This window comes from Natator depressus, chromosome 16 (assembly GCF_965152275.1).
Source record: "Natator depressus isolate rNatDep1 chromosome 16, rNatDep2.hap1, whole genome shotgun sequence".
Lineage (NCBI taxonomy): Eukaryota > Metazoa > Chordata > Testudines > Cheloniidae > Natator > Natator depressus.
The window spans coordinates 16,182,829-16,210,809 of NC_134249.1; the positions used below are offsets into that span (position 1 = coordinate 16,182,829).

Here is a 27,981-nt window from a genome sequence, read left to right on the forward strand (position 1 = left end):
GCTTTACTACGTGGACGATGGAGCCACCCGGCCGGGGCTTAGCTGCTGAAATTTGCATTTGCGACTCCCGCCCTCCCACGCCCCCAGGTTGCTGCTATGGCAACTGGGCATTTCCGCTGTGCCTCTGATGTTACGCCGGGAGACTACGCACGGCAGCTTCCGGACCCCGTGACCGCTGACAGGTGGCCCCGCCCTCTCCCTTGGCCGCAGCTGCGCACTGGGGCGGGGAGGCTGCGCCTGCCGTTCGGGGAGCCGGGGGCTGTGATTGGTCTGCCGTCGGGGGGCGGACCCGAGCCCGGGGGGCGGGGCGCGGCGCGGCGCTGGGGCGGGTGACGCGGGCGCGCGCTCCTGCCCGAGCCGAGGGTGTAGCGGGCTGGGGTTCTCCTCAGCGCAGCGCGCGCGGCCGAAGGGGGGGGGGAGTGGTGAGGGGGTGTCGGGAGGGCGGCCCCGCCACCCAGATTCCCGCTTGTGTGGTGTCTCCGCCAGCCTCGGAGCGACCCGGGGCCGGCCCGCCAGGCGTGAGCATGGGCCTCGGCTCTGCCGGACGCAGGCTGGGGAAATACCGGTCTGGCGGCGCGGCCTGTGGGGCTGGCGGTTGTTTCGGGCCTAGTCTCTCGCCCTAGGTGGAAGGGACGCACACGGATCTCTGTGTTTTGAGGTGAGCACCAACCCCGCCCTTGTCTCGCTCTCTCCAGGCACTGTTCCCCCCCCCCCTCCCCGCCCTTCCCCGGGCCTCCAGGGCTGTTGCCTCGTTTCATGGGTGTCCTGCACAAGCAGTCGGTTTGTTTCCTCTCGGGACTGCAATAAAGTCCCCTCATCAACGTGTCTGATTGCCTCTCCAAAAATGGCACCACGCGGTTCATGTTTGTTGCGCCTCTGTGTCCAGAGCAAATTTCCTCCGTCTGCAAGCGTCCACACTAAGTGCCCGCACGGCCGACTCCGCCCCGGGTCGGAGAGGCTGGATCACGCTTCATCAGCAATAAAGCGTCTGAGTATGAAATTTACTTTTACAGTTATTCTGCTGGTGATGCATGAAGCAGGGTAAGTATCCAGAAGTCTCTCCTTGAGCTGAGTTGTGTTGGCTCTGCAGGGGTAATGAGTTAGAAATAGGGAAAATATATGAAACTAGTAAGGACAGGTAATAATGACTGTATGTGTGGAAGCAGACTGAAAAGGTATCTGCCATTTTTAGGTAGACACTTATTAGAGTAGAGCAGCATTTTAGGATTATTGTTGCACAGGTTGCATATAGAAAATACTTCACTTGCAGATTGGAAAAGAGAATACTGGAAATGTTGTTGTCCTAAACTGCTGGCAGTGCCTTAGATAAGTGACTCATTTCTGATCTGAATGGTAACTGCAGCTGTTTTCTTCTCCCGCTTTGCTTTCAGAGGCTTGAACAAACCATTCTGCAGGATGTTGGAATTCCTGAAGCAGCCTGTTGTGGTCACTGCAGAGATCAATGTGAATCTGGTGGCTCTGACTGTGATGGGATTAGTAAACCGGCTCTGGGCGCTCTCCTACCCACGGGCTGTGGTGTAAGCACAGTGCTTCACTTCCTACTTAAAATACATGTGATTTTTTTTTTTTTTTAAGTTTGCAAGTGAATATGTAATGGTGATGATAGGTTCTGAGTTGCTGACTCAGGATACTTGCCTCCCTGGTATGGATTCAGCACATGCAGTGGCAGTGCAAGCATCCTCACCAGCATGCCTCAACCCTGACCTAGAGGACTGAAAGGGATGCTAAATCTCTATGCTCCATTCAGTCCTCCTGCTGAGATTGCCAAAGGAGGAGTCAGTTAATGTCCCCATCACTAAGGTATGGGGGGGTGCGTTGTGAGATGTTTCCACTTAGACTTGACACATTTCTTTCTCTGTGGTGTTTCAGTTTTGATGAAGTTTACTATGGCCAGTTTGTGTCTCTGTACATGAAGCGGATCTTTTTTGTGGATGATAGTGGCCCGCCGTTTGGCCACATGCTGCTAGCTTTTGGAGGTAGGGACTCCACTAAACTTTAATTTAGGGAGCATTTAATTGCTCGTTGCTTTGGGGAAAAAGGAACAGGTTGCAGATATGGCTTCAGTTCTCAAATTCTATCCTTGTGGAGAAGGGATAGGGCAGAATTTCTTCCACAGAGACCTTGCTGATTTCATTTGCTTCAGAATGACCACATGGATTTTGGGCTAGTGGCTTGGAGTGCAGGAGGGGGGAAAGCGGTGTAACTCTGCATGTATACCATTTGCCATGACCCCTACCCATTTCCCTATTACGATGGACGTTTCACCCACACTTTTATCTTACTCCCAGACAAACAGGAGGACCAAACCAAACTGTACAATGACCTGGAGAGCTTAGAGCACTGGGAATAGTAGGCAACAAGAGAAGATTCAGGCCCCAAAAGTGTGAAGTCCATGGAGAGGAAAGGGACAGTATAAAAAGGGGGGGGATTAACTAAGCAGTTGCCCCTTTCATGTCAGTGTGTGGTTTATTTTCATATTGTCTCCTGCATGCTATCCTAAGGTAACTTTTTCATGTAATAAAGCACTGCTGCAAGGGAGATGTGTGTCTGGGGGAGAGAGTCCATAAGACACTGTCTTCAGAAAGTGGTCCGAGTATAAAAATACTGAGGAGGCACTTGTGGGGATGCAGTGGGAGGCTAACTCTGATTACTCTCCATAGAGATTTGGTTTTTAATTAATCTTCAACATTTTATCACCCATTTCCATGTGCCACTCACTCCAGCCATATCTGCTGCTGTTCTTTTTCAGGTTACTTAGGAGGCTTTGATGGAAACTTCCTTTGGAACAGAATTGGGGCTGGTAAGAGCTGTTTTTAACAGTGGCTCATTCTTCCAACAGAATAGAGGTGCGTTTCAGAGCTGATCGATGATGTTTTAGTCACTAATAGAAGCAGAGGGTTTTTTGTTTTTGTTTAGTTTGTTTACTTGATCTTGGTGATGTTTCTTCAGAAGAGATGTTAAATCAAAGTCTTCTGTATGACTGCAGTGGATGTTTCAGAAGATGCTAAAGATCCCATAGCACAGAGGAGAGTAGGGAGTAATTATAGAAGGCAGCATAGTCCAGAGGATAGGCTAATGGGACTGGGAATCAAGTCACCTCCCAGCTCTCAGATTGACTTGCTGTGACACCTTGTGCAAGTCCCATTTGCCCTGTTTTCAGAGGTGCTGAGTATCCACAGCTCCCAGTGATTTCTTTTCGAGTTGTGGAGACTCATTTTTTCTGAACGTCATGCTTCACTTTACCTGTCTTTAAAAAGGGGAACAATGATACTTGCCCAATTTCTGAAGCCCTTTGAAGTCTACAGATGAAAGCACTGTATAAATGTGAAGGATTATTATTATTAGCCTACGTTACTTCAGATAATTAGGTTCTAATGTTCCCTAACTGAGAGTAAAAGAAATTGCAGGATGGAGCTACAGTCTTAGCTGTAATATCTTTGCTCTGTTTATAAACAACATGGGGAGGTACCTTGAGTCTGAGAAGAGCTGTATGAAACCAAATTCTATTCTTCCTGCAAACACCGATACAATAAGCAAAGGCTTCTAATGCTCTTGTCCTCACACTGTTTTCTGTTCTAGAGTACAGTATGAACGTGCCAGTGTGGTCCTTGCGATTGCTGCCAGCGCTAACTGGTGCCCTGTGTGTGCCTTTAGCGTACCAGATTTTGGTAGAGCTGCACTTCTCCCATTGTGCCGCGTTTGTAGCTGCCCTCCTGATCCTCTTTGGTAAGGATTGTGCCTTCAGCCTTACCCCCCATCCAGAGGGGGAATGATCCGCTTCCCCCTATAAATTCTTCTACGGTGACTTTTTAGTGGCAGTTAGTAAGAGCAGTGCTGAGAGTTAGGGAAGTGGATGCTGCGGTAGCTTCTCCCACACAGCTCTGACAATGCATCAATCCTGATCAGCATATCCTACTATTCAGTCCTGAGCCCCACTCACAGCTCTTCCCATGCACTTCAATCCTGACCTGCAGTACAGCCTGCGGTTCCAGCCCTGCTTCTAAATAGACACTACTAGGTCTCTCTATTATTGAACAAAGAGGAAGGTTCGACACAGGGAACCTCACAGCCATGCGGGCAGCTTTATTTCTTTGCCTTTGAGGAGCCTCTGCAAGCTCTTCCTCAGATTTCTGTAATATACTGGGAATGAGTGTGCAGGACAGAAGGGCCATACCTCAGCTTTAGATTTCAGCAAGTCTTTTCTTCTTCCCCTCACCCATCTGCCATTTCCCATGCTTGAAAGGTTTCTCAAACACAGAGTATGGCTCTGTTTCTCATCTCAGGCTTATAATACTGTGAAAAGACCTTTGTTTTGCTTTCTTTGGAAATGTTTCTTTGATTCTCAGTTGATCATGTCTTTAGAAGTCCTTATTGTTGATGGTGTTATTGCTGCCATGAGTATTGCTTGACAGTTTTCCTACCAATAATTTATGCCTAATTTGGTGTGTATATATCTTCTCCTTCTGTTTCTAACAGAGAACTCTCTGATCACTCAATCCAGGCTGATGCTCTTGGAATCAGTACTAATCTTTTTTATCCTGCTTGCAATTTTGTCCTACCTGAAGTTCTACAATTTACAGAAGTGCAGGTACAGCTGGTTTTCATTCCTGGGCACTGGATAACCTTCCAGTTAGTTGTAATAAGCCATTCATCATTTAAGTATAAAACATTTGTGCCTCTTGGGTTTTTTTTAATTGCCATATAGATAAATACATTAAAGGCTATCTGGCACCAATTATAATAATCTTGTGTGTGGTGTACTGCAAGCCTTATTTGGGTTGTGGGCTAGTGGTCCAAATTCAGGCTGGGGAGGCAAGAATCGTAGCTGTGACTTGGGCAAGTCACTTCATTTCTCTGCGCCTCAGTAAAATGGGGATAATGATACTTGACCACTCATAGTGATGTTGGAAGGATTTTATCTTCCAAGCAATTTCAAGGTTTAAATCTATATTGGCAGTGGAAAAGGTTCAGAAAAGGGCAACAAAAATTATTAGGGGTATGGAACGGCTTCTGTATGAGGAAAGATTAATAAGACTGGGACTTTTCAGCTTGGAAAAGAGACGACTAAGGGGGGGATATGATTGAGGTCTATAAAATCATGACTGGTGTAGAGAAAGTACATGAGGAAGTGTTATTTATTCCTCATAACACAAGAGCTAGGGGTCACCAAATGAAATTAAGAGGCAGCAAGTTTAAAACAAAATGAAATATTTCTTCACACAATGCACAGTCAACCTGTGGAACTGCTTGCCAGATGATGTTGTGAAGGCCAAGACCATAACAGGGTTCAGAAAAGAACTAGATAAATTCATGGAGGATAGGTCCATCAATGGCTATTAGGCAGGATGGGCAGGGATGGTGTCCCTAGCCTCTGTTTGCCAGAAGCTGGGAGTGAGCGACAGGGATAAGGATCACTCGATGATTACCTGTTCTGTTCATTCCCTCTGGAGCACCGGGCATTGGCCACTGTCGGAAGACAGGATACTGGACTAGATGGACCTTTGGTCTAATCCAGTAGGGCTGTTCTTATGTTCTAAAGTGTTGTTTAAATGATAGTGGGGTTGTCTTGGCTTCCTTGTAATTTAAAAAAATCCCTTGGCTGTTTCTCCCTCATTGCCAATTCCTGGTCTGGAAAATTTCCCTGTGCAAAGAAATAAAGAGGGTGACAAATATCCCTATTAGTCATTTGTTATTGCTTATGGGCGCAGAGTCAATTTAGAAATCTTTGTCTCTTCTCGTGCGGCTTTGTGTGTTCTCTGATTCTTGCAGAGCCCCATTTAAAATAATAACCTTTAAACTTACCCCAGCCTGTGGCCTAGCCCATTGCTTTTTTGTGGTATTGGAAGCTTTGCAGACTCTTGCTGCTCAGAATGACTTTTCAGGGTCAGGAGAAGTGTTTAACATCCACACGTAGACCAAGGATAACAATCGCTGTCCTGGGAGGCCTAATATAAACTACTATTAGCATAACAGAATTCTAGTTGGGTGCCTGTACCTTACTGTGTTTTCTCTCCTTTTGTCCTTTTATCTAAGCCCCTTCACTGCAGGCTGGTGGTTTTGGCTTTTGCTGACTGGAGTTGCTTGTTCCTGTGCAGTTGGGTAAGAACTGACTTCTCCTATCATGTTGTTTTACTAAACTCCCAGATTGCTTCAGTGTTCACCATCTCAGCCTTTGCTTTGCTGTGTTCTCAAGAGCTCAGCTTTTCAAGACTTGCTCTTGATGCTGCAGCTAGTTGTGGCACATCTGTCTGTAGCAAGCTTCTCCAGGTTTTATTCTTCTTTGAATACCCTTGAAATAATCAATGAGCCGATGACATCAATCCACATAAAGCAATGACAGACAAACTGATGGTGGTTGTACTGGAAAGAATGAAATACATACATTGGTACAAGCGTCCATCAGAGAAGGGCCTTCTAAAAAATGAGACCTGGATTTCAACTCCTGCTCCCAACTTTGTGTTTGTCTGAGTTCAGGGACCCTCCATGCTCTACCTTGTGATATGCTGCCTTGTTATCAACAGCCTTTCCGCCTTCGTCATTAGCAAGTAGCCACTTCAGAGACCAAGTCACAAAGCATCTGATTCAGCCAGCGTACAGAACCGGAGCACCAGTGTCCCTGGGCTTGGGAACTCCTTGCTCAAGAGAGAATTTGAATACTTACACCTTGCATTAAATCCTGTCTATAGTCTGGGTATGTTTAACCCAGTTTGATCTTTGTGTGCTGTTTTCTCAGGGTGAAATACATGGGGCTTTTCACCTACATGCTGCTCTTGGCCATCGCTGGAGTCCACTCCTGGCACTTGATAGGAGACCAGACCTTGTCAAATGTAGGTAGCCTAATGTACTCGATAAGTAGCATGTAATTACATTCACAGCATGCATCCAGAGAAGGAGGTGAAAGATAAAAGCCTTCTAAACCATCAGCTAATAATTCAACACTTGAAGAAATCTTAGGTATGTGTTACAATTAAGCCTGCTGTTATGGTCTGGAAGCCCTCTGCTTGCAGAGCCATGGCCCAGCTATGTTATAGGAAAAAAGCAGGGTCAAGTTTGAGATAAAGTGTACGTGTGTAGCTTTTCTGGTGCCGAACTGTATTTCTGAACGGGAAGTGGCTTGCCCTCCTGCCCCTGCTGCTACCCATCTTTAATATGGTTTGACAGGGTCTGCAGGTCAAAACGTATCCAATTTCAGTGTATCCTGTGCACCCCAATCTGACCTTGCAGGAGAAGTGATTAAAGTGTGTGCAGTGGTAAGTCCACAGGGAAGTTGGGGAATTTTTTTTTCCTTTTCCTTTTCAAAAATAACCAAGTACCTGGTTATCCTCAATAGCTGGGACAGGGGTGAGGGAGCAGGGGAATAAGCAGATCTGCTTACTTTTACCCAGCTCTGCTGCATGACTGTGGGCAAGTCGCTTCATCTGTGCCTCAGTTTCCCCATCTGTAAAATGAGAACAACCTTTCCATATTTCAAATAAATGTTGTGAAGCTTGATTAAATAACACTTGTAAAGTGCTTTGAGATCCTGAGCTGTATTAATCTTATTACTTGTCAGTGGGGGAGAGCTACACAAAACTGGGACTTACCTGAAAGGATGTAACAGTGAGTTCTTTGTATTCTGCCAGGTTTCTGTGTTGTGCCATTTGCTAGCGAGGGGACTAGCTCTAGTAGTCATCCCAGTAGCAATGTACCTGTCTTTCTTCTACGTTCACTTGACTTTGCTATACCGCTCAGGACCTCATGACCAGATTATGACCAGTGCTTTCCAGGCCAGTTTGGAGGTAAGGAAAGTGGGAGTGATGGAAAGGAGATGTTGGAAATGGGTCGTGCACATACCCTCTGTTGTGGAAATGAACTAAATTAGCACCATGAAATACTTGCTCCTTTGTCCTCATCTTGCTGCTATTGTGCTATAAAATGGCTTTAAGATGAAATAGTGAGGAAGTGCTGAGTCCTAATAGTAAGTGAAAGCTCTGTCCCCATCTCTATCCTGGGGCTTTCCTTTGTACCAAGAGCAATTTTTGCTGTCCCACACAAAATATGCCCATTCTTTTACATAAGAGCAACACTACTGAAGTCAATGGAATTAGTCTCACAAATAAATGATATAATGAAATCACAAGGGGGTTTGAAAAATATCCAAACCCAGAATTGGAGGGAAACCATCTAGTCAGGGCGAGATCAGTAACATGCCCCTAACACAGTGGGTCACCTGTAGATAGAGCCCTGTTTTATTTGCAAATGCAAACCAACATGAAATAAAATGAAAAACTCACCCTCTAGTGGCAGCTCCTGTCCCGCCACTCACTCAGATTTGGCCCCTATCATCATGATGGCAGGGTGGATGGGTCAAACATGAGTGGTACTGCGACCCCATGTGTCAGTTTGCAGTGCCCAGAGCAGGGAGCCAGGGCCACCTCCAAGGGACAGGAGCTGCTGCGTGAGTGTGGGGCAGGCTTGCTCTGTAACACCTGTCTCCCCCAGGCCTCCCTATCTCCTCAGGCAGGGCCCAACCCTCCCCCTGTGCCTCCCACTCCCCTGGGGGCATGACTCAACCCTCTTCCAATACCTCTGGGGGGCAGGACCAGCCTCACTGTGGATGGGGGAATTGATAAAATGAAATAAGAGATTCTCTCCCAAACCCCCCAAAATTATAAAAATTTATTTTACGGGGCTCTATCTACAGGTTCAGTAGAGGCAGATGTTAGTCACATTGCTTAATCCTCAGACTGCGGTGCTGAGCGCAGTGTAAGGACCTACATAGAATAGAACAGAGCTCATATAGAATAGTTCCTTAGTTTATTGTTGGTGCAGGATTGCTTTGGGGATGTTCCCTGAGACCCTGAAATCCTGCAGGCTTCATTCTGTAACCAGATTACCTTTTGAGCATAGTGTTGCGGGATCTGAATTGTATAGCTGTAATGAGGACAGCAAGCCTTATACTAACATGTTATATTACACGTTAAAGCTGTGAGTGACACTCTTCAGAGTTAAACAGCTTCTGAGTTTTTTTCCTCTGGTTTATTATCTTCTTACGCTTTTAGGGCGGGCTAGCTCGGATCACACAGGGCCAGCCCCTTGAGGTGGCCTATGGCTCCCAGATTACCTTGCGGAATGTTTTAGGCAAACCCATGCCATGCTGGCTCCATTCTCACAAGAACACTTATCCCATCAGGTGAGGAATCTGTTTTGTTCTGTAACACTAGAGTGTAAGGGTGGGGGTCTAACTGTGCTCCTGTTCTTGAGCTGTCGGTTCAGATCTCACAGTCTGTGTTTATGCAGCATTATAGTCTCTCTTTACATCAAGCTTTCAGGGTATGTTATCTACTGCATGTCATACAAAACCTTGTTATTACTCCACAAAGCCCATTAATATTCCTGTTAAAGCATCGGGGGGGTGGTAAACTTCCATTGAGCAGTTCGTAGCTATAATACTGACGTTGTTCAAGTCTGGTGTGCTCCATTTCTAAACCTCGGCAAGCAGACTTGGTTTATAAAAGTATTGATAGAATCCAAGGTAAAGAGATGCTTGAAAAACATAAATATATACTAGGCACAATAGGATAACGTGTGATCCATCCTTAAAAGAATTTTGTAATCAGCTTACTAAACCATTGGCAATTAATTTCAACCTCATTGAGAAGAGGGGAGGTACACAGACTTTCAGGGGAAATAAAATGTAGGGGGAGAAGGGAAAATCCTCGTAATTACTTTAGATTCAGTCTCACTTCAGTCCCTAGTACAATAATAGACCAGATTATGAAAGAGAGAATTTGTAAGTACCTACAGGGTAACAGAACACCAAACAGCATGGGCTTAAAAAGAACAGATCAGACCAAGAAAAGGGCTTGCTTTTCACAATCCAATTCCAAAAGGAGTGGATGAAGGGAATGTGGTAGTGATGTGAGGGCTCTAGATTTCAGTAGTGTATTCAGTGTTATCTGATGTGATTAAATTAAGTTTTAGATTAAATCTCAGAAAAAAATTCCTTCCTGTAAGAACAGTAGGACAATGGAACAGACTGCCTAGGGAGGTTGGGGAAGCTCCTTCACTGGAGGTTTTCAAAAGGAGGCTGGAGCCATCTGTCATGGATGGTTTAGACACCACAAGTCCTGTTCTTGGCAGTAGGTTTGATTAGATCAGTGGCTCTCAACCTTTCCAGACTACTGTACCCCTTTCAGGAGTCTGATTTGTCTTGCGTACCCACAAGTTTCACCTCACTTAAAAACTACTTGCTTTCAAAATCAGACATAAAGATTAAAAAGTCACAGCACACTATTACTGAAAAATTGCTGACTTTCTCATTTTTACCATATAATTATAAAATAAATCAATTGGATTTAAATATTGTACTTATATGTCAGTGTATAGTATATAGAGCAGTATAAACAAGTCATTGTATGACATTTTAGTTTGTACTGGCGTCACTAGTGTTTTTACAACTAGTGTAGCCTGTTGTAAAACTAGGCAAATATCTAGATGAGCTGATGAACCCCTAGAAGACCTCTGCATAACCCCTGGTTGAGAACCACTCGACTAGATGACCCTTGTGGTCCCTTCTAACCCTATGAGTCTATGATTCTAGTCATCCTTGGAAATGTTAATTGGTTGGGATGTGAGCACTGTTACATGGCCTGGAAATTGGTTAAAGAATCAAGAAAACCAGCACTGTATTGAGATGCGAAAGGCATCCAGTGGGATGCAACTGAGATCAGTGTTACTACCATATTCCTTGGCAATTGGGAAGAAGAGTACTTTTCTGGATACCAATTGGGACGTTGCAAATGCCGAATGAGTAGAGAGAAAAGAAACAGAGTTTAAAAGCTGGATGGGGAGACAAAATCACGTTGATTTGGCCATATGGAAGCTAATATATATGGTAGGGAAATAATCTGAAATGCAGATATTCAGCTCATGGAGAGGGGAAAGTGGTATCTGGAAAGCTGTAATTTACAAAAGAAATCTCGGTTGGTAGTGGAGAGAAAACTGAATGAATGAGTTTCCCATCAGATGCTGCAGCCAATAGACCAATGCGATGTTTTGGCTACCTATATAGAAAACATTAATTTTTCCCAGAGTAAGGAGATGACAGTCCTTTTCATACAGCTCCTTGGCATGGTAGCTAGAATACTACATATGATACTGGGCATCACAATGCCAAATTGATGCTGACAAACTTGAGAGGATTCTAAGATCAGAGCAAAATGAGTCTAGCTTGACTAAGGCCAGGTCTACACTGCACACTTAGTTTGGTATAACTGTCACTCAGCGGTGTGAAAAATGCACACCCTTGAGTGATGTAGTTACCGACCGAACATCCAGGGCAGACAGCGCTTTGTCTTCCATTGACCTAGCTACTGCCTCTCACGGAGCTGAAGTTACTAAGCCAACAGGAGAGCTCTCCAATTGGCTTAGAGTGTCTTCATCACAAGTGGTGCAACTGCGCCAATGCAAGTTTGTAGTGTAGAATTGCCCTAAACAGTGACTGTGGGGATGAGAGAATCATCTACAAGAATTAGAAGGATGGAAACACCAAGGAGGGAGAGGAATGGTTTAAGGTGCATTATGGGCTATATGTAAAGAAAATGAAGAAAAATTACCTCCATTGATTTCCTGTATTGTTGGATAGTGGTCCCAAGGGAAACAATGGAAGTGCCGTTGTTTTTGGCGTTTCAGACTACATAGGGTAAACCTCTGGGGAATATACAGCAGTGATGCATCCTCCATTAGCTTGGAGGGCTGGAAAAGAGAAGCTACTAGGTCTTTTCCCTATTCAGGTCCCATGCTTTAATCTTTCCACCTAATTCATTTACCTAAGCACTGGCCAAAGCCATTGATAGCCCAACCCACTCCATCCCTTCATGGAAAAGACAGCACAGTTCACTGCATGGAAGAGAGAGTCCAAGCATTGGCTTGTCAGGCACCCCTTGGAATGGAAAACAAGAAAACACGGTGAGTGCTGGGTGCACTCTGCTCCTCGGAAGCCTTGGCCTCAGCATATGTATTACATTACATCTGATGTGCTGGGACTCCTGTGCTTTGCTCTCTATATTGTGTCTCTTCAGCTGCCTTTGAAAGAACAGAGCCAGTGGTGTAGTGCCGATCCAGGTCACTGAGTGAAACTTGCTAGTTTAATCTGAGGCCCCTCTCTGTTCCCTGTGACTGTGTGAACGGAGATGTACTATTCCCTCAGAGTTCTGTCCTGTTACCTACCCATATAGGTACGAGAATGGCCGAGGCAGCTCCCACCAGCAGCAGGTGACTTGTTACCCCTTCAAGGATGTCAATAACTGGTGGATCATTAAGGATCCTGGGATGTGAGTATATAGGAAACGTTTAAATGCCATAACATGAGCTCCGCTGATGAAAATTGATCCCAAAACCTAAGCAGGACTAGGCTTGATTAGTACAGGGACTGGACACCAGCTAGGAGTACTGGGTTCCACAGGCTGAGAGAGGTAACTGTGGTCTAGTTGGATTGAGCACGGGTCTGGGAGTCAGGACTCACAATCTCAAGTTGTGTTCCCCACACTGCCACTGACTCACTGCATGTCCTGGGGCAAGTCCCTTCACTACTCCATCTCCGTTCCCCCATCTGTCGAATGGGGATGATAGTGCTATTGGATCTCGTGGGTGCTGGAAGGATTTAATGAATATTTGCAAATGCTTTGAGATTCTGGGATGGAAAGTATTATACAAAGGCTGGATTCAGACCAGCCACCAAGAGGCTAAAAGCTGTCTCCCATTACTGATTCCCTGAGTCAGCCTGTTCCTCCCTCTGCTTAATGTCCAGTAACTTTCTCTGCATCCAGCTGTAACCCAAAAGAAGCTCAGATTTCTCATCCGACTGTCCAAATGTTTCTCCCCCTTCCTTCTGTCCTAGTCTCTGGACTTTTCAAGCTAATGGTCACAAGTTGGCACTAGCTGTGATGGGGAATTGAAACATTTCTTTTGGTTTGTCACTCTGGCAGGCAGCAGCTGGTGGTGAGTAACCCACCACGTCCCGTCCGACATGGGCATATTGTGCAACTGGTCCACGGCATCACAACTCGTTACCTCAACACGTATGTGCTTCTCCCAGCCTGTTGGCTCATTCTGCTTTGTTGCTTCTCTAAATGTCTGTGTAGGGATGGAGGGGCACTAGGGAGTGCTGGTGCTCTCCCTAAGACACTCTTAGGCTCTCGCAGTATACTCAGCCATAGGCCTGGATACAACTGGTCCGTCACTGAATGGTTTTTGGTTAGGATCACAAATTGTTCTTCTACTGCCAGAGCAACTGCAAAAGGCAAATGACAGACCATATATGGTGTATTTAGAAGTGTCAGAGACCTCCTGGGTCCCAGCTAGTCCAATAACATTGTGACAATGTTGCACATTTCTACATGCCCACTCGTCTGGGTAATTCGCCCCCCCCCCCAACAGGCAGGTCTTTTTAAATTTTGCATCAGCACCACCCACACAATTATGGTAAGGGTGGGTGAGTAGACTTTCGGTGGGATTTCCAGAAGCACCTGATTGACTTTGCAGCACGTCCCATTGAATTTCATGGCATGTGTCTTTCAGCTGACTTGGTGCTCCCAAGTCATGTAGGCACTTGAAAATTTCACCCCGTGTACCTGGCTGCTGTGTGTCTGAGTGTTTTCTACGGCTGCATTATTATAAAAATTGTCTCTTAAGTAGTAGGCAAGAGTCCACATGGATTTCAGTCAGAGCATCTGAACCCTGAGTGTTGGTTCTCTCTGTGCTCATTCCAGGCCCAAGGGAGTCATAGGAATGCCAGTTGGTTCGTTCTTAGAAACCCCACTGAAGACCATTACTATGCCAGCCACGCTTCTGTTTGCCCCAGTTGAGATGCCTGTGCTTTGCCAAGGATGGTAGCTGGCAAAATCAGCTTCCTCCAGTGCTATTTTATGGCCCTTTATAACAAGGAGCCCTCTCCCTTTCTTTGACTCCCCAAATGTGCTGCTTGATTTGTGCCAATAGGTTGTTTGGCTTGTTGCTTGCTGAATTTCTCCACTTCCCTGAGGAGCTTTGTGGGGTTTGATTATTAAATAACCCTATGAAATGAACAAAGAATTTAGCCCAGGACACTTATTTTATGGATCTTGCAGACATGATGTTGCTGCACCTCTGAGCCCACACTCCCAGGAAATCTCCTGTTACGTTGATTACAACATCTCCATGCCAGCACAGAGCCTCTGGAGAGTGGTGAGTGGAAACTGGGGTGAGGGACAGGGAGGTTTTTCTCCTATTGGGAAGACAAAGTAAAGATCAAAAGACATCCCTCCCTTGCAGGAAATTGTAAATCGGGAATCGGACACAGATGTGTGGAAGACCATTTTATCTGAAGTAAGGTTTGTCCATGTGAATACCTCAGCAGTGCTGAAGGTAAGTGGGTTTATGTACATCAGTCTTCTCCTCTTCCCTTGTAATCATCCCGAGGGTCCATGCAATCTCTGTATCCAAAACTAATCCTCTTTAAAGTGAAAAAGCCCTGTATTTTTATCAGCGTGGCCTGACGTCAGTCTGGTGAAAGAACTGTGTTTCTGATGGCAATGAAGCGCTGTAATGGCTTGATCTGTTACAGACTGAGCACTGCATAATTCCATTGGACGTTGCAAGTGCTTAGCTCATTTGAGGATTAGCCTGTGGGTCAGAAGTGGAGGCTGCATCATTAACGGCTGGTGGGGGACAGGCATACTTAAGAATCCCTCTTCACAGGTAACATTTAAGACAGGTGTCTGAGACAGTATCCACTGAGCTCTTTTACCACATTCATCACTGTCACTTCCAAGCACTCGCTCCACTGGCATCCTATTAAGGTGGGGTCTGTTTAGCTCTAGCAATAGGTCTGAAATTCAGGAACAACCTGGCAGGATTGTGCCTTTTTTTTAAGCCTTCGTTTTTATTTTTCAGCTCAGTGGTGCATCTCTACCTGAGTGGGGCTACCGGCAGCTGGAGATCATTGGGGAGAAGTTGTCCAAAGGGTATCACCAGAGCATGCTGTGGAATGTGGAGGAGCACAGATATGGGAAAAGTAAGACTCGGAGTTCTATAGATTATAATGTGGGCTTCCCCTTCAGGGGAAAGGGGCTATATATAGTACAGAAAGGCATTTATAGGTGGTGCAAGGGCCACAGAACCTACCCCAGCCTGTGGGTTGGAGTAATAGCTGTAGGACAGCTCTGCCATCACTCCCGCAGCCTGGACGGTTGAGTTACTTGGGCTGGACATGGAGATGAGGGATTTGTCCCTAAGTGACTGGGAGTGTTCCTCTGAACACTAGGAGCGCATACCCTTTGAGCAGACTGTGTCCCTCCTTCCTTGCACATTGGAATCACACCCGTTTCGTTGCAGAAGGGCCCCTCTGAACAAAGGAGAGGGCAGGGTTATGGAATGTTGGATGTTTCTGAGCCATGTGATGCATTTCCAGGCCAAGAGCAGAAGGAGAGGGAAGTGGAGCTGCACTCACCCACGCAGGCTGACATCAGCAAAAACCTCAGTTTTATGGCCAGATTCACAGAACTGCAGGTGACTGGGCCAAGGGAACAGGGGGTGGGATGTGATGTGATTCTTCCCTCAAAGTTCTCCCCTAACTGCATGCTAGGCAGTGGATTCTAGGCACCATTTCTGTGAAGGGTGCCTCGGACTGATAACAGCCATTGCTTAGTCATTAAGGGGAGAGTTGTTTTCTCACCTTCCCCATGGAAAAAGACACGTGAACAAAACTACCTATTGAAACAGATGTAGGGGCCACTGCAGTGTTTTTTATGGGCTGTTTCTGGAGGTAGGACGTGTTGCCTTGAAAGATAGGAAGAGATTTTAGGGTCAGTAGCTGACCAGACCGATTATGAAGTTCTGAAAACATATGTTGCAAAGTGTTCTTTTTAGTTTATCCAGCATGCTGATCTATGGCATGTGCTTAAAGTATCTCCAGCTGTATAACTCAACTGTTCGTGATCATTAATGTAAGTAAAGGTAATTGGGCACTCCAAGGCTCAGCCTTAACTTGGGTGTTGGCATTATGCTTGATGTCCCTTACTAACCTTCAAAAAGTCAGTAAGGAACCAGTATTCATTTAAAATTATAATCAAATACAGTAATGAGAACCCCCTCTGGCTATTGTAGGTGTGGGACTGCTCATCCATGCCAGGTGTCTTCATTGTAGTTCCAAAGTCCTCTGATTGCTTTGTTCTAGTGGAAGATACTAACATTGAAAAATGAAGACACAGAACATAAGTATAGCTCCTCCCCCCTAGACTGGATCACTATGGATACAAACATCGCTTACTGGTTCCACCCTATCTCTGGTGTAAGTATGTGTGTCATGTATTAAGTCTGGTTTGCTTATTTGGATTATGTGAAGTCTGAAATGGAAGATATGAAAGGGGTGAGAATGTTTGAAAGAGATCAGGCTCTATTCTCCTGGTGTCTCCTCAAGGATGTCTCTTACAGGTAGTGGTGGGTAGGAACCTGTTGTGAGTTTCAAATCAAATAATTTTCTTCTCTGGTAAAACAAACACTTCACTTTAATAGAAGCTTTCCTTTCCCCCTCCCACAATGTTCCTTACAATGCCAGATAGGACAGTTGGTATAACCTGCTGCTCAACAGTAGAAAAGTAAACTGGAGAGTTCTTTAGGTACTTGATACAGTTTTTGACAGCTTTGTTCCTTAAGTAAATAACTCTCTTCTGCTAACCCTTTAAAGGAAAATTGCAATTTAATATTCACTTGATCCAGTGTAGAGTATCAGTCCATCACGGACAGCTTCTTTCAAATGCCATATATAAAAATGAATTATGAAATAATACAGCAGCCCCAGTCAGTAGCCAGATGGACAGGGGATTGCCACAGCTCTCGTCAGGTAAATTCTGAGTTTTTGGATTCGGGTGTATACAGCTATGTAATAATTAATTTTTGGCTTCTCTCTGTAGTAAAAAATCACTGCAGTTTTCCACCTCTTATCTACAGGCTCAGATCCACCTCATTGGGAATGTTCTCACCTGGGCTTCAGCTAATGTTGCAACTCTTGTATATGTGTGTCTGTTCCTGTGGTATTTGCTTCGACGACGGAGGAAGATTTGTGACATCCCTGAAGGTCTGATCCCTTAACCACAGAAGTATCCTTGTACAGAGCCACTGTGAGAATTCTAGGTGGGGTTCAGATACTCTTGATGGGACAGACTGTCTATGGACAAAGAACTAGAGGCTTCCCCTGGTTAGCTTGATGAGCTGTGCGCTCTCCTGATAGAAATTTTTATTGCAGGGCACCATTGTCTCTTTGGGAGATTACACTGCATTTCCTGGATGCTTTAATGCTCAAAGGATCAGATTTGGAATCCCATCAGACCTCACCTGCCATGGGTATTTTAGAGGTGCCCTTATACAGACAGGTCCTGTCTGCTCTGCATGAGCACTACACATCCTATGGACAGTTTTACACAGCGTAACCTTTGGCCAGAGTGGCTAGGGAAATGTTATTTAGCCATTCCCCCCCTGTCCTTGCAATTGCTAGTGTCCAGGGTGTTTGGTAGGAGTCCTGATTAGTGTTACCCTTTCTGTCTTGTAGATGCATGGAGGCTCTGGGTATCAGCTGGAGGACTCTGCGTAGGAGGCTGGGCTGTGAATTACCTTCCCTTTTTTGTGATGGAGAAGACACTTTTCCTGTACCACTACCTGCCTGCTCTCACTTTCCAAATTCTCCTGATTCCTGTTGTACTGCAGCATCTGACTGATCACCTCTGCAGGTACCCAGGACACCCTGTAGGCTGACCTGCAGCTCTAATTACTGGGGAGGAAGGTAGTGAAATGATGGGGTTCTTAATCCCAGCTCCAGCACTGATTTTGGGCACGTTGCATTATGTCCAATCGGTAATAATGCTACCCTGTCTCCCAGAGGGGCATGGGGAGAATTACTCAGTTAATGCTTGTACAGAGCCAGGCAAGCTACATGTTAAATTGCAGCCCTGTTTCCTGGGGTCTCCATTTCTCACAGGTAGCAGAGTGCAAAGTTCCAAATTGCTACACTCGTCTCTTGCTATTAGAATATGTGGGTAGCTTTGCTTTAACTTCATTTCCTTCTCTCTCAGATCCCAACTCCCTAAGAACGCGTTCAGTGCCTTGATGGTAGCCTGGTTCTCTTCCGTTTACCTGGTCTATCGCACATTCAGCCCACTGACCTATGGGGAGCCTACCCTCTCAGCAGCTGAGCTCAGGGCCCTGCGCTGGAAGGAGAGCTGGGACATCTTGATCCGCAAACACTAGTGGAGCCAGTCAAGATAGAACTGATCATGCTTACAAGTAACTCTGCTCTCATTTCTTGATAGGGGTTCAAGGTAAAAAGCCTTGTAATTTATGTTGGCAAGAATTCAATCCCCATGGGGCAGATGATGTAATGGTAAGACTCAGTTTTTGTTCTCCTCTATAGCACGAATTAGTCTCATTGCAAATCTACAGTATTATAGATTAGCTGCATTGTGTAGAACAGGTGCCTAGACCGATCTTGAGAGTTTTTACTATAGCACTTCCTCATGTTCTAACCACCAGCCTGCTGCTCAAGGCTGCCACCTTTAGAGGAAAAAGACTCATACCTGACGCGATGCATTCAGGGGAGACCCTAGTGACACTTCACTGAAGCTTTAACTAACAACCTCCACATAGAGCTCACAGCTATATGGCTGAGAGGGAGATTACACAGGGATTTGTTTGCTCATTCCTGCTCCCCGTGCTGTTTAGACACCCCTAGTGAGTATGTCTGGGCTGGGGGGGGGAGAAGGGGTGTATGAAAATACTTAATATAAAATGGTTACATTCATGTGGCTGTTGTTTCTTCATTGGTTTATTAATTAAAGCAGCACAACCACTCGAGTCAGGCTTTGCTTTTATAAGAGATGAAAAAAGTTCATCTTCAATAATAACCAATTCTTCCTGCTAGTCTTAAGCCTGCATTTACAGAGTATACATGACAGATAGTAGGTACCAATTGGTGTTTGATGTTAGGATGCTACACTGAGCTTTGCTGGAACTACTCATGGGCTGAATGCCTGAGCTTTAACACTGCTTTGGAGAAGGAATGAGAACTACAAACCATGTCTGCACCCAGTCAGTACTGAAGTGTCCTCCAAGGTCAGCCTATGCTACATGGAGTGTAGCTCGGCTAGTAACAAAACACCTCAACTAGATGACGGAGCCCCACTGCTGCTTTGTAAGTTGCCCAAGAGAAGCCTAATTTTCCTCAGCCCTGAGTAAAATAGACTTCTTGGCAGTTGTGCCAATGAGAGGTCAGTTTCTTCTCCACAGATCTGGCACTGCCATGGACAGAAGGGAAAGCTGGGAATCTGTACCTGCTTTTTTAAAAACAAGGCTCTTTGCTCCAAGGAAAAAGCACCATGAGCAGAGATAAAGTATCCTATACCCCACTGGGTTTACAGCACACAATGCCATCTAACACCCGGGCAGGGTCAATAGTCCAGCTCCTTCCTCTCCTCTGTGAGAAGACACACACCTACCTCTTGAATCTGCCCCTAAGCTGCTATGGGCATGTCACAAACCAGTTTGTTAAAAAGATTGGTCTGGAACAGAGGTGGCAATTTCAGACCCCAACCTGGTTAGTGGGGACGGCTGCTGGACTCCAGATGAGATCGTTTGCTAGCTGTCAGCATGGTGCTGCCCTCTGCTTGCTCAGGGAACGATCGCTTGTATGTCCGACCATGCCCATTCATCGCCCCTCGCTGCCACTTGCAGATGTCTCCATTCAAAATGTCCTGGATGTGCTGCACAATGAGGTTTATAGCAACTGCAAAAAGAACAGACACCTGCTCAAAAAAAATAGTGGCACAAACAGCCCAGTCTGATTCAGTGTGTGAACCTGCTGCTTGCATTTGGAGCCACTGTAGTAGGGTCAAATCCTAACAACATAATGCCAGTCTCTAAAACCTATAGTCCTGGTTCAGAAAAAGTCAGGGATAATCCATATCAGAGTCTATCTACACTTTACAACAGTGTGCAGTAGGAGAATTTGGGGAATCTGACTTCATGTGCAGAATTCAATTAAACGTCCCTTACCCATATTGTCGACTCCACGAGGAATAATCACATCAGCATACTTCTTTGTCTGCAAATAAGAAACAACAGTAGGGCTTGACGTTTCACAATGATGATTACCACTATCCCCAGATCTGAAAAAGGAGCCCACAGCTGCACTCCTCCATTGTAGTAGTATCTATAAGTCTGTTTGATCAACTGAATGTTATAGTGGTGACTGCCGTTGGGACTAGTTGCCTCTATACTAAAAGCACTCAAGACATTCCTCTCATACTATTCCAGTGACCTGAGGCTGATGTTACCTTCATTGAGCCTCTTTTTCAGCATAGCCTGACTCTCTACAACAAAAGCAGGTCAATCCAGTTAGAATTGGTTAGAATCAGAACACCACAAGCTGCTTGTAAATCTTTGAGTTGCTGCCTGTCTCTGACCTCTACTTTTTATAAAAAGGCAGTTCCTAGTAGGGATGCTGATCTTGCTGCTGATTGCACTTACGTTAAAGACCAGATCTCCTGCTAGATCAAAGTAAAAATAGTTGTTTTTCATTCTTAAGCATTAACACATTTATTTATATGGTCACCTAAACTGGCAGCCTCCTTCTCTCCTGTACAGTTACATGCAGGAGGGTAGGGAAACATTGCCCCTAGGTCATACTGCAGTGGTCAAAGTCAACAGAAACCAGTTTCTATTACATACATGACAGGCTGGGCATGTCAGCCAGAATACCCATGGCAGTAATCAAAGAAACCATTCATACAGCACTGTAAGTACCCACTGCTTGTAAAGCATCCTGGAAAACAACCATGACGTGTCTTTGAGAGGGCAGCTCAGGTGAGAAGCAGGGAGGAGAGATGGCGTACAGCCAAAGAGGACATCCTAGGTGCAACAGACATGTTTTTAAACCATTGAGTCACTCAGCATAACCCCTGTGTTACAGTGGCCACACTTTGGGAAGGTTCCAACACTACAATGCATGGCATGCTGGGTAGGACCTCACATCTGAGCCAAACTTAGCTACACCAAATTGTTGGTTTCAGAGTAGCAGCCGTGTTAGTCTGTATTCGCAAAAAGAAAAGGAGGACTTGTTGCACCTTAGAGACTAACCAAGTTATTTGAGCATGAGCTTTCGTGAGCTACAGCTCACTTCATCGGATGCATACTGTGGAAACTGCAGAAGACATTATATACACAGACACCATGAAACAATACCTCCTCCCACCCCACTCTCCTGCTGGTAATAGCTTATCTAAAGTGATCATCAAGTTGGGCCATTTCCAGCACAAATCCAGGTTTTCTCACCCTCCGCCCCCCCCCCCCCCCCACAAACTCACTCTCTTGCTGGTAATAGTGAGTTTGTGTGTGTGGGGGGGGGGGGGGGCGGAGGGTGAGAAAACCTGGATTTGTGCTGGAAATGGCCCAACTTGATGATCACTTTAGATAAGCTATTACCAGCAGGAGAGTGGGGTGGGAGGAGGTATTGTTTCATGGTGTCTGTGTATATAATGTCTTCTGCAGTTTCCACAGTATGCATCCGATGAAGTGAGCTGTAGCTCACGAAAGCTCATGCTCAAATAACTTGGTTAGTCTCTAAGGTGCCACAAGTACTCCTTTTCTTTTTACCAAATTGTTGTGTTGTCTGCAATGAAAGGGAGACAGGCTGGATGGCTCAATAGTTTGTTTAATATCTAGAACTAACTGTCATGGGTTAAACTACTGGGAATTTTATTTTAAATACAATGCAAAGATTAAATCTGAACACTAGGATCTTAAATAAACATTGCTTTTTGCTTCAAGCAGCTATGATTTGGGTGGTTTATATCGATCAGCAGGCCTTAGCCCCACTTCTCCAGCTACAGTATAAATATCTGTCACTGCCTCTCCAGGTCCTTAAAATGTGTCTGATTAAACAAGTGAAAAGCTTGGTACCGGCAAGCAGAACTCCTCAAAGGCAGGTTTGACGAAGGTTGTGTACTGAGTCAGGATCTGCTCTAGGTCCCTCCCACGCTTCATATCTCGAAGAACTGGGGCAGAGGGAAAAACAAGGGGCAGTGAGTTTTAGCGTATTCATAGTGACGACTGCCACAAGGCAAGCAGGGGGCTGATAATGGAGCAGAAGTCCAGAGTATTACCTCTGCGGGACAGCCGGACATCAGAGTCTGTGTCAACGAAGAGTCGGAGATGGAACATGTCCCGAATGTCTTGGTTATAGAATACCAGGATCCCCTCAAAGAGAACCACGTCTGCAGGATAGACCACTGTTGTCTCTGCCAACCTGCCAAGGGTATATGGACAAAGTCTCAAACAAATTGCAAAGTGGCTTTCAAACTGAATGCTAATGTGCAGTTCCATTCCATTAAACACGGCTAACCCAGTCCCACCTGCCCTCTGCAACAAGACCACACACATTCAGCTAGGGTGGGCCAAGGAGACAGGGCAGCCCCCACTGACTCTGCCAAGCACTGTGTGGAAGATGTTAGGAACTGAGACTTACCTGGAATGGGTTACAAAATCATAGGTTGGCACCTCTACAGTTTTTCCCTCCACAATATTTTTCAGGGTTGTGTGCATCAAATCATTATCAAAAGCACCTGCAAAATGAAGGCATAAAGAGACACGGCCCAGGTGTTGTTATGACCAAAATATTGCCAGTCTTTTCTGGTACTGAAGGATTTAAGTCTACCACCATTCCTCTGTCTGACATTACCAGACCCAGGAAGTGGGGGAGGGGGGATATTCCTGGCTTATTCTTTTCTATCTACAGCAATCCAACCCCTAAGTAATGTTAAAGGAAAACTGCAGCATAATCCCAAAGATATTGTAATCCCTGCATCCAGGGACCAAGTGTCTTAGACACAGAAATGAAGACTAATCCAAACAGCCATAAAAGCTACCGTCTAGACTGCCTGGTAGTTTACAGATGGACATGGCAACTACAGCTCAGCAGGGGAAAGGACAAATCGTACATTTTTTGCATTTTATTTCTAGCTAATTAAAAAACATGTTAAATGAACATAAACCAAAACAGAATTACGGTTTGGAAAGTCTTATAGATTTGTCCTGTCTTTGAAAAGAGTGAGTAGTGCTGCTTAACCTACAGCAGGTGTTCTTCCACTTTTGCCCAGGATGGAGTGCAGGGAATGTCTCCCATTTGCAATCATGTAACACCCCTGGGGCAAGGACAGCTGTTGCTTACATAGAAAATAAATATATTAGGAAAGTATCTGATGTGTTCTTAGCTTCTTTTAATGCATTTTAGCAGCTGGAAACCAGGAGGTGATCAAGCATCATGTGAGCATTAATGTTCCGCAGACCGACAGCATTAGGTTAACTCCCGCTGCAAAGCAACAGTATGATGGTATCTCATAAGAACTCGGTTGGAAATTAATTTTGTTCTTTCTTCCCTATTAACTGCCACTGCAGTTCTCCCTCCCTTTCACGTGGGGTTGAGGTACAGGAACCGAAATACCCAGAGTTGGGGGTGTTCAATACTTTCCATTCTGCATGTTCAAAGCTCTTTACAAACAATAATTAAACCGTGCACTAAGTCAGGCTTATGCCCCTTTTCGGATGACTGAAGCATTTAAACTCTTTGGGACAGGGACCATCTATTCCACATTTGTACAGCACCTAGCACAATGGGTCCTGGTCCATGACGGGCTGAGAGGTCCTACAGTAATAAGAAGAGAGTAGTAACTTGCCCAAAGTCACCCAGAAAGGCAGTGGTAAAAGATCCAAGGCCTGTTCCTAGCTCTGAGTCCTAGTGCTGTGCTCTATGCTCCGAACCCTCTCATCGGAGCCTCAGGAAGGCCACCCCTTAAGAATGCTGAGATTTCCCACTGGAATAGGTGGGAGGGGTCATCTCATTATGCTTAAAGGAAGCATCAGTTTCTGCTAGCTCTTCTAACTAATGTGCCCAGAGGAAATGCTTTCTTTGTATTCCTTTAGAATTGGCTCCCTCCCAGCACAGCAAATGTCTTGCAATAGGTTGCGGGAAGCTCTGATTCCTGGCGCTACCACACTGGAAAGACCCTCTTCTAAACAGCACACAGAGTAGAGCTGTGGCAGAACAGACAGAGACTGGTTAATGAGACTGTAAGCTCCCAGCAGCAGGGACCAGTCTTTTTATTTGCATGGAAAGCACCTCGCACCCCCCACCCCCATTGCTCACAGTGAGGAGCTTTGAGGTATTTGCTGAAGCTAAGAGCAGTAGCTATTTTGCCCTTCCAGTCTCCCATCAATGTCCTTCCCTACACACACTTCCTCCTTCCTCAAAGGCAAACATGAAGTGGGTGGGGAGATCTTTAAAGCTTTACCTGGGTGATCAAAGTTGTACTGTCCCTTCAATGCCTTGGCTTTCTGCTCTGCAGTGAGGACCTTGTAGAACCTATCCTGGCTCAGAATGATGAGCTTTCGTTGGTGATGATCCACCTCGTTTTGTCCCAGGAGCTCCATGATCTTCTCACATACTGTGGACTGAGGAACAACAAGCATCAGTCACAAACAACCACCCTCTGCAGCACCTTCCATCAGGACTTCACCAACATTCAACTTCACAGCAGTCCTGGGAGGTGGTGGGTAAGAACCATCCTTATTTTATAGTGGACAAAACAAGGCAGAGATTAAGTCGTTTCCCCCCCCCCAACACAAGTCAGAGCAAGGACCCAGTCCTGTGCTTTAAGCACTTCATTATACCGCCTCTCCTGACTAATTCAAAACCCATCCACCAGGCTGTAGTGAGCTTTAAAGAGGAGAGATGTAGATACAGCCTGCTGCAAGAAGCAGTCAGGGACATGGGGCAGAAGAATGCATTCAAGGGGGCATAGAGATTATGGAATGGAACTGAGCTCCCGAGATACAGTTTTAGGTGAGCAGAGCCATGGCAGCCGTCTCAAGGAAGGTTGTGTTCACAAATCTAATTCCAGACCTGCCACTCACTGTGCTGGGAAGACTCAATTTAGGTTTTGCTATAGCCTCTAAGTCTGAGCTTCTCTGAGGCTCCTATCCCTGTAGTATTCCAGGTTTCCTAGGTATCCGATACACAATGCTACTTTGTAATGCTAGAGCGCCATCTCTTCAGAAATGCTTTACAAACATTTATTCATCATGTCTGCCTACCTGAGGGCGGGAGAGGCGGGGGGAGAAAGAGGTTTGTGAGATATTCCCATTTTACAAATGGCAAACCTGAGGCCCAGAGAGATTAAGTAACCAGCCACGTAAACCAGCAACAGAACATGGACTAGAACCAAGGTGCATCTTAAGAACATAGGAATGGCCACAGACCAATGGACCATCTAGCCCAGTAGCCTATCTTCTGACAGAGGCCAGCGCCAGGTGCTTCAGAAGTGTGGACAGAGCAATTAGCCATAGATCCATCCCCTGTTGTCCAATCCCAGCTTCTCGCAGTCAGAGGTTTAGGGGCACCCAGAGCATGAGGTTGTGTCCCTTACCATTTGGGCTAATAGCGGTTGATGAAGCTACCTGCCCTGAACTTAACTAATTCTTTTTTTAACCCAGTTATACTTTTGACTGGGCACTGTGTGAACAAGCACTTCCTTATATTTGTTTTGAACCTGCTACTTATTAGTTTAATTGGATAACTCCTGGTTCCTTTGTTATGTGAAGTGGTAAATAACACTTCCCTATTCACTTTCTTTCCACTGTTGATGATTTATTAGACCTCGATCATATCCCCTCTTAACTGTCTCTTTTCCAAGCTGAACAGGCCGAGCCTTGTACTCTCTCCTGGTATGGAAGCTGTGCCATACCCTTTATCATTTTTGTTGCCCTTCTCTGTAGTTTTTCCAATTCTAATATATCTTTTTTGAGATGGGGCAGCCAGAACTGCACACAGTATGCAAGGTGTGGGTGTACCATGGATTTACACAGCGGCAATACGGTATTTTCTATCTTATTAGCTAGCCCTGTCCTCAAGGTTCCTAACATTCTGTTTGACTGCCGCTGCACATTGAGCCAGTGTTTTTAGAGAACTATCCGTGTGGTGGTTGTTTCTAGCTTCCAAGGCCCTTTCTCCAACCACTAGATCATTCTGTCACTCCATTAAAGTTGACATTCCCTCCTTGGCAACTTAGTTTCTCTGGAGAAAGCATGTGCTGACAGCCCAACAAAGAAAAGAGCTTGAAATAGGTTGTGTACATTCAAAAGAGCTGGGAAAAGGGTTCTCAGACATAACATTTATAACTGGATCGTGCCCTAACTAAAAGACCGTTTCTCAGAGAGTGGGCACACCACACAGAGTATGGCTGAACTGCAGCTTGGAGCAAGCCTTCTAGCCTGGGGCAACAGACTCTGCAAACAGTCTGCTCAAACTAGTGCGCTAACAAGAGCAGCTCAAGCCAGTGACCTGAGCTCAGACCAGGGGCTTGGGGGGGCTTGGACTCAGGCGGCTAGCCTGAGCCACCATGCATCTGCCCAGCTGGGCTAGGAGGTTGCTCCCAGCTGCAGTACAGATGTACCCACAGAGGCCAGACAAAACACTGGCTTTTCCTCAGCTTCATCCCTCGATCAAAGTGGGGTCACCTTTGGAGTTGGGCTGGGTCAATATTTGTGCTGAGAGCAAAGTGCAGGTTCCTTCTGCATCTCGTGTTAGGCAATCCTCTACCTTTTACACAAATCATCCTTCCTCAAGACTCCCCAACAAACATCTCTTCTCCCAGGACAAGGTAACTGCAAAATAAAGATTACGCATGGACGAGCAATCAATGAGAGTGAGAGATTGGTGGGTGTGTGGGAGGCTCATTCGCTAAGGCTTCTGGTTCCAACCCACTTGGGAGTTTGCTGAGCTTGCTATGAGAACTGCACTTCATTTATATCCCTGTTTACCTCCAGGTTTGGTATGTGCTCACTTTTATCATGGTAAAGCACTGATGTCAGAAATGTTGCCTCACGCAACTGTAGCAAGAGAGAAGAAAACTGCTGCTGAAGTAGGGAAGCCTGTGTCTTTTAAAGCACCTGCCCTTTTCTCATGTCTCATTTTTGGGTCTTTGTCCCAGGTTTTGCCACGAGCTTGAGCCATTTGTGCTAGCCAGGATCACTCAGAGGGTGAAGGGAAGTAGGTGTGACATTCTGGTCTCTAATAATAATGCTGATGATACTTTGGAACAAATGTACTTTACAAATATCCCAACCTGGCAGATTGGGGAACAGAGATGGGTGAAGTGACTTGCCCAAAGCCACACAAGTTGGTGACAGTGCTGGGGATAGACCCCCAGGAGGCCTGCTTCCGCCTCTAGAGGCTGATCTATACGCAACCAGAGACGAGAACGAACAAACTCCTTTCACTTGGGAGTCTGGGAATCCCACAAATGGCACCCAGAAAATCATCACGTCAGCGGTATCCTCCTCATAGACAGGGACCCACCGTGCTGCAAAACTGATGTGGGGCTCCACCAAAAAGACCCTGGCGCTGGATCCTCCCCACCCACTTAGGGGCCTTCACCTGCACAGGTGTCACCAGCACCGAGACAGCATGCCCCTGTGGGTGGGGAGGCCAGCACCCCTAGGGGCGCACCTGGCTATCCCTGGGGAGGGTGCCAAGCGGCTCTGTGGGGCGGAGGCTGAGCACCCCCTGCAGTGTTGTATGGACCCGTGGCCCCCGCACAGAGCCCGCAGGCGCCATGGCTGAGCTGAGACCGGCCACACACATCGCACCCATGGGCTCCCGGCCGGGGCGGGCAGGGAACAGGCTGCGCCCTGATCGGGGCCGTTCCTGGGCTCCCCTGGCCCGGCCCCGGCCCAGCCCCGTCCCGGGGGCGGCCCCTACCTTGCCGCTGGCGGTGCCTCCGCTCACCCCGATCAGGAAGGGCCTGGGGTGCGGTCGCTCGGCCTCCCCCCCACCGAGGCTGCTGCCCGCCGAAGCCATGGCTCACCAGTCGCCACTGCCCCAGGGGAACTACAACTCCC

General features: G+C 46.2%; 2 protein-coding genes across 3 annotated transcripts; one reads left to right on the forward strand and one right to left on the reverse strand.

Moving 5' to 3' along the window:
• Window positions 1–420: 420 nt before the first annotated feature.
• Window positions 421–21,156, forward strand: POMT1 (protein O-mannosyltransferase 1). 2 transcript variants are annotated; one of them, XM_074973718.1, is made up of 19 exons: window positions 421–658; window positions 1,392–1,538; window positions 1,891–1,997; window positions 2,771–2,821; window positions 3,601–3,747; window positions 4,498–4,609; window positions 6,055–6,120; window positions 6,755–6,848; window positions 7,644–7,799; window positions 9,063–9,193; window positions 12,240–12,335; window positions 12,990–13,082; window positions 14,130–14,226; window positions 14,314–14,406; window positions 14,935–15,055; window positions 15,452–15,549; window positions 16,217–16,330; window positions 16,990–17,116; window positions 17,588–17,805. In XM_074973718.1, exons 2-19 carry the CDS (start codon window positions 1,417–1,419, stop codon window positions 17,788–17,790), a joined length of 2,028 nt encoding a protein of 675 aa, XP_074829819.1. In that variant the 5' UTR covers window positions 421–658; window positions 1,392–1,416; the 3' UTR covers window positions 17,791–17,805. The 2 variants fall into 2 exon arrangements, with proteins under 2 accessions (XP_074829819.1, XP_074829818.1); XM_074973717.1 differs by lacking the exon at window positions 421–658 and adding an exon at window positions 18,108–21,156 and having other exon boundaries at window positions 1,383–1,538; window positions 17,588–17,765.
• On the reverse strand, window positions 16,543–27,975 carry UCK1 (uridine-cytidine kinase 1). The gene is made up of 7 exons (XM_074973719.1): window positions 27,842–27,975; window positions 24,375–24,534; window positions 22,553–22,649; window positions 22,191–22,333; window positions 21,988–22,082; window positions 20,083–20,131; window positions 16,543–19,813 (listed from the first exon to the last, which is right to left on the reverse strand). Exons 1-7 carry the CDS (start codon window positions 27,938–27,940, stop codon window positions 19,626–19,628), a joined length of 831 nt encoding a protein of 276 aa, XP_074829820.1. The 5' UTR covers window positions 27,941–27,975; the 3' UTR covers window positions 16,543–19,625.
• Between the last annotated feature and the right edge of the window lie 6 nt (window positions 27,976–27,981).